The 7,102-nt window shown below is 33.8% G+C and overlaps 1 protein-coding gene across 1 annotated transcript in view; it reads left to right on the top strand.

The window, feature by feature from the left end:
- Positions 1 to 7,102, top strand: part of PIK3C2G (phosphatidylinositol-4-phosphate 3-kinase catalytic subunit type 2 gamma) — a 325,900-nt gene that overhangs the window by 52,401 nt on the left and 266,397 nt on the right. Inside the window, exon 8 of the mRNA XM_059404484.1 lies at positions 4,019 to 4,141. Coding sequence (XP_059260467.1) covers positions 4,019 to 4,141 — 123 coding nt within the window. The remainder of the gene's footprint in view (positions 1 to 4,018; positions 4,142 to 7,102) is intronic.

Genomic DNA, 7,102 nt, shown 5'->3' on the forward strand with positions numbered 1-7,102 from the left:
CTGTGCCTTATATCTGTAGTTACTCTTATACAGAAGATGATTTTCTGACACTTGTACCTGGCTTCTGATTGGTATCCATGCAGGATCCTTGACTCAAGACAGAGTATCCTTCCCCTTCCCCCTGGGCCAAAGGTTTTTGCTTTGATCTTTCTGTCACTGGCAAAGGATCTTCTGCTATATCTACCTCTCACCCACGGGGAGACTGCTTTGCTTTCTCTCCCTTTCCCCACAAAGTAAGATTTGTGTGCCTGGGATCAGGGTGACAGAGAGTGTTCTACCCCTCTGAGTACTATAATTTTCCTAGTATCACCAATCAGCAGCATAATGCTTTTGCTTCTTGTTAGAGAAGGCTCCACAGAAGTAGACAGGCCTTTGTGCCTGTCTCCCAGAAACAGCTGATCATCTGGTACATACTAGACCACTAACTGGTCCTTCATTTTCCTGAACAATATTTTCCCTGAACAACTGGTAAGCATCCATGGAAAATAGCTTAAATAATGATTGTAAACTCTCATTATGTCTTAGACTTCCAGATATTCCAACTTGACTGGCCCTTTAAGAACTTATTATAATTTTAGTTAATTTATTCTTACCCTCTTATATAGTGGTCACCTCTTTCTCCTGTGCTCTGCTAAAGGTCAAAGACTTTATATGCTCCATCTTTCTTGGGAGGGGCCTATCACTCTTTGGAATCTAGTATATTTGGTCACTTGTGACCTCAAATCTCGAGTGAAGTCAGGAAAAAATATTATTCTGTATATTATCTGCCTTTTTTCATTGCAAAGGTGTGACCAAATATCTATATTTTAAGCTGAAATGGAACTCCAAAGAATATTTTTAAAAGATTTTATTTTTAAGTAATCTCTACACCCAACATGGGTCTCAAGCCCACAACCCTGAGATCAAGAGTCACATGCTTTACTGACTGAGCCAGCCAGGCACCCCTCCAGGGACTATTTTTAATCTTTGAGGAACAAACAATTTATAATAGCAATAACTAGTTCATCTGGAACAAAAATAATTCTAACTTCTCAATTTGTCTCCAAACTCATTAACTGAATTTGGCAATTTTCAGTGAGTGAATATAAATAGAAATTCATTAAGGTTTATATAAAACTTGGAAAATGGCAAGCTCTTACATGGCTGTTCCTCTGGTCTTCATCACAGCTAAATAACAGTGGGGAGGGAAGGATATGTTGTTTTGTCTTCCAGAAAAATGCAGAGGAGAAAAGTTGTCACCAATCTTCTCCAATGTTCAAAATACTTTTAGGATATGCTTAATATCTAAAGTATTAAAATGCTGTTCCTCAGAATTTATGATATATCAAGTATTTCCTAAGGCAGACTTGGAATACAGCATATAAAATAAGAAAAGTGCATTATTGTCAGTTTTCACTAACCCAAAGGGTCACAAAGATTACCCAAAGGGTAGTCCAGTTCAATTCCTATATAAATGCAAAATCTCTTGACATTCCTGACTGTCTGCATACCCTTAATGTTGAGGAACTCTCTATCAACAGGATAGTCTCAAATTTTGAACAAATACTTTTTACAAAGATTTTCCTCATACGGAGTCAAAATACGTATTTATAAAGTTTGCAACCATTTGTTCTAATTTGTCATTCCAGAGCTGCTTACAGTAAATGTTATCACCTTTTCACTTAAACAGACTTCAAATATGTGGAAATAGTCCTCATGTTTCCTTTTTCTTCTTTTTCTTCCAAGCTAAAGATTCCTAGTACCATCAACTACCTTTACTTTATGTCCATTAAACTATAGTCTTCTGGCTTAGGACTCAGCATTGTGTGCTCCATCTGTGACCCCAAACTCCTTTCTCCATCAACCTAAATATTAGGTGTTCTGAAATGTTACATACCCAGCATTCAATTTTTCTTTCCTCCACAGTCTCTGTTTAAACAGACATATCCAAATTCCTGGCCAGGTGTCACCTCTATGAAAACTATGCTCAACCACTAATACATGTTTCATAGTTATAGAATCTCTCGTATGGTGCATCAGCCATCATAGGATTTGTAAATTTCAGGCTGATTATTCTCCTTCTACGAGGTTGTGTGTGTGTGCATGTGTGCGCACATGTGCACACATGCACACACACATCCCTATGTGTATGTATTAAGGGAAACTCCATGGTTTTGGAGTTTAGAAAATGTTTCCATACAGCAGTTTTGCATTTGCTTCTGCTGGGTCCAAAATAGTCACTAAATCCTGGCACAATTTTTTGACATAAATCCATACTTCACAGTTAAACATACAATTTTTTCAGGTATTCATTTTCCTCACTCAAAGCTCCTGGAAAGAGAAAGTCTTCCTCAAAATCTCTCTTGGTCGTTAGGGACTGTTTTTCTTCTCCCACCTTTTACAAGTGACAGCCTCTCCAGTGTCAGGAGCTTATTCTGAGATTTCAGCTCCAGATCTGGCCTTTCCCATCTTCCTCTTACTGGTTTAGGTCTAAAATCTCAGCATTTGTCGCATGGTGAGCAGTAAAATACCATTCTCTAAGTCTGAGGGCCTAAATCTAATCTGGTATTTCCCTCAGGCCATTTAGCATCAATGTTGAAGACACTGCTCTGGCTTTAAGTTCCCTCGTTAAATTTCTGTCACCCAGAAATTTATCCTATCTTTGTTTTGGGCTAAGTCATATACTTACACATTTTTCTTATAGTTTAACTAGTGTTTATATGAGCATGTGTTCTCTGTGTGCACGCGCTCGCACGTGTGTGTGTGTGTGTGTTCTCAATTCAACAGCTGGCAGAGCTAGAATCGCACTGCATTTCCCAATAGCTAAAGGATGTGTGTGCTTGGTTGTCGCTGTGGAAGGTCAAGCTCTTCGTATCAAAAACCACATTCATCATAATCTCATCAAAAATCTTCCCAATATTTGTTGCCATAATTAATGGGACCCTATCTTCTTAGTTTCCCAAGCACAAACTTTCTGTTGATCCACACATTCAATTAATCATCAAGTTAATTCTACTATTGGAACATTTCATTTAACATATTCTAGCAATCTCAGCAATTCAGGAATTTAATGAATATAATATTTATCTTTCAGAATTTGAGGAAGATTAAATAAGATAAATAGATCAGATATGAAGCACTTCAAGACTAGAGTTAAAGAGTGTAAATTAGCTACTGACTGGCCCAAGTCAACTCTGCATTTGCATTTTAATTAGTAATATTTTAAAAATTTCCACAAATTAATATCACATATCTACTTTGAATGTATGAATGAAAACTAAACATAGCACCTAGTACATGCCCTTCTCATAGTTTTTATTATCTTTTGGTTTTTATTTTATTGGTTATGTGGAGATGTACAGTATCTGATTTCTCATATAAACTGAAAAATTCGTGTGAATGAATAAAAATCGAAAATGAATTAATTAGCCAAAATGTAACCTTTATTCTCTGCCAGGCACTTTTTCATATTTTATCTTATTTAACCATTATAGCAACCCTGTAATTAATTATTATTTTTCCAATTTTACAGAAGAGAAAAGTTACATCCACAAAAGTTAAATAATTGATAATAGTTACAGGTACAAATGGAGCAGAACCAGGATTTTTAACATAGATAACCTTACTGTAAAGCTGAAAACAAAGTGACTAAACTGTTTGGAATGAGTATATTAATATACCAATAGTTGGGTTGCTCTTCTTTGGGAAACTCTAACTTCAAGCCCAGTCTCAAATGTGGTACCCAGAACTAAACTCCCATTCAGCTTATACACATGGAAAATGTGGTGGGGATTAACTTTACAGTTATGAAGAATATATGGTTTTCAATAATTTAATAATGAAGTAGATCTCTGTCAGTCATGTGACAGTGTTGACTCAAATTGAGTTCACACACAAATAAAATGACTGACTTTTTTCATATGAACTATTCATAAATTTTTCTTCTCCATGTTATGACTGAGTAGTTGTGTTTTCTTCACCTGGAAAAGACTTAAGATGTATTCCAATTAAATTGCATCTTCTTATTTTTCATCCATAGCAAAATGTAGATGATATTATTGAAGAAGTGAAAAATATATGCAGTGTTCTGGGGTGTGTGGAGACCAAACAAATTACAGATGCTGTAAATGAACTAAATCTAATTCTTCAGAGAGAAACAGAGGTAAATACACTCACTTATTGGACAGTAATTCTTTAACACCTGAGTTCAATAATTAATTAAGGAGAGTGAAAGAAAAAAAGAAGAGTGAAAGAATTTTGAGTAAGTACTGTGTGTCTGTGTGTATGTGTGTGCACATATGCATTTCAATCATTTGGGGCTAATGGAAACTTGATTCTGTTATACCAAAAGGATTTAATTAAATTAAAAGAAATTTCTTACACATTTGAAGTTTGTAACTGCGATATATCTTCCAAGTGAGATTGAAGTTAATCCTACCATCCTACCAAGAGGAATATGCCTATATAATAACATTTATAGGCAAGTGTTTTATAGACTATTAATGGCTCTCATATGCACCAGGATATGCAGGGCTAAGTATCCATGCTTACATGGACAAGCACACATATAGAAAAGAAAAGACCAATTTTTGCGCTATCTTTTGCTGAATTTGCAATGCCCATTGCTCATATGATCCCACGTTATCAAATAACACCCTTTATTCTACTGTTTAAAAATCATCATGTGACTTTTTTTTAAAATCTCAGAAATCTGACATAGAATTACATGTGTGATTATTACCCAAGAAAAAGGTTAGGAAATCTGGTCACAATAAATCCATTCAATCTTGTTATTAGTTTAGCAAATGATGAAGCAGAAAGATATGATGATGATAAACTACTACTTGAGAGTGCATTGCAATAATAAAATAGTTTCATTTATTTATTATTGCATTTTTATTTTATTTCAACTTATCCTCATATCAATGCCATAAAGTTGTTATTTTAATGTTAATTTTTTTTATTAAAATCTGATGCTTAGAATGCTTGTGTACAGAGGATTAATAAGTGTCAAAACAGAGATTTGAACTCAGGCCTCTTCCTCAATATATGTGAAACTTCACAACAGAAAGTGATTACATGCATTCTTTATCTGCATGGAAGGGAACAGCACAGACTACCTTGAATACGCCAATGTTCTTCTGTAAAATTGGAACAATTATAATTAATTATAGGGTTGCTATAATGATTAAGTAAGATAAAATAAGAAAAGGTGCCTGACAGCCTCTTCCTCAATATATACATGAAACTTCATTACAGAGAGTGATACATGAAAAGGAACAGCAAAAGCTACCTTTAATATGCCAGCCTTGAAATTTCAAAAAGATTGATTTAGAAAGTGGACAATTGTATTAGTATATATAAATCGTCATCATTGTTCCAAATAGATGACTATGGAAAAAAATCAGTAATTTCTTAATGTTGGGTTTTGTATGTCTTATTTTAATTAGCACTTGTTTTTGTAATTAGAGAGCAATAATGAATATGGAAATTTAAATACCTTATTTGCATTACATAGGGACAGTGGTGATTCAGGAGTAGTGGAATCATCCTACCAAAAGATTTTCCAGATAAACATCCATTAAAAGCTAAAATCCCAAAGCAAAGAAGAAATCAAAATTTAAACAATATAATCAAATAAATATAAAAAGTTTATGTCATGAAAGTAATAACTGTTTATTACATTTTTCTTAATGGGAAAATATCTACTCATATCTTCCAATTATATAAGAAAATGAAATAACTACATAGTCTCTAAAGCTGTTTTTATATGTACATATTAATATCCATGTTATTTTCAAATAATAAGGTTAAAAAATTTGAAGTGATCATATTTATTCTGGTCATTTTTTTTATTCTGTGTCAGAGTGGGAAAATTATACATAGTCTTAAAAAACCCATCATCAGTATGTTGTGAATATAAGTCTTTTGATGAACTCAAAAACTTAAGAATTTTATGATACTAAGAAGAGCTTTCCAATAGCTAAAGTTAAGTCAGGATAACAAGGTAGTGAGAGTTAACCTTCAACAAGCAACTAGTTTCTCTTAGATGATCACATCTGGGAGACTTCCTAAGTGTCTAGAGCTGATGATAAAACACAAAGGGTTGAAGGTCATGCGAATATGATTTGCACTCAGTAAGTTTTTAGCTGAACATCCTTAGGAAAATTAATTCATATCTTTGAGTTTCAGCTTTTCTCAAAAATTGCATGCATGCATGCATGCATAAAAAAATAGACAATAGATACACAGAGAGATAACAGAATTTTCAGGGTTTCTATGAGCATTACAAATAATGTTAATAAAGGTCCAGATGATAGTGTTTCTTGCATGAGTCATATTAATTACTGGAGGTAGTGGGGATGCTGCTGGTAGTAGTTTTTGAGACTCCTCCCCATGTAGCCAACATGAAGGTTTTAATTTGCACAAACACCACTTAAGTCCTCATTTTCTCACAATCACTGATTATAGTAAGCTTCATGACAGATATGAGCCTTTGCCAGAAGAGGAGACCACATGCATGAATGTGAACACATGACTTTCTATCTGTTAAGATCACTTGGTTGTGCTTCAATTTTATGTCCAGCTCTCAGTGAATCAGTACACTGAATCAGTACTAACAACAGATCAAAGAATGAGGGAAATCTAATTTTAGGATAAAGCACTTTAATGCTATTAAAATATTACTAGATACAAAAAGTTTTATCTTTAAAACATTCATTTTTCTGAAACTCCCTAAAAGAACAAAAATAACAATTTTCTCAGAAATATCAAGCCTTCAGTATAGCTGAAGACAAAAGAATCCTTTAAAGAGAAATTGAATATTTCCTAGGAAAGCTATGAACAATTATAATTCTCAAAAAAAAAGCTCATATTCACATTTCACATCTCTTATATACATATGAGCACTAAATTATTGTGATTATTGACACATAAAAATAGAGTTGGCAATCACAAATTTTTTTTTAAGATTTTTATTTTTTTAATATAATTTTTTATTTTTTATAAACATATATTTTTATCCCCAGGCGTACAGGTCTGTGAATCACCAGGTTTACACACTTCACAGCACTCACCAAAGCACATACCCTCCCCAATGTCCATAATACCACTCCCTTCTCCC

The sequence above is a fragment of the Mustela nigripes genome, chromosome 6, assembly GCF_022355385.1.
Source record: "Mustela nigripes isolate SB6536 chromosome 6, MUSNIG.SB6536, whole genome shotgun sequence".
NCBI classification, from domain to species: Eukaryota; Metazoa; Chordata; class Mammalia; order Carnivora; family Mustelidae; genus Mustela; species Mustela nigripes.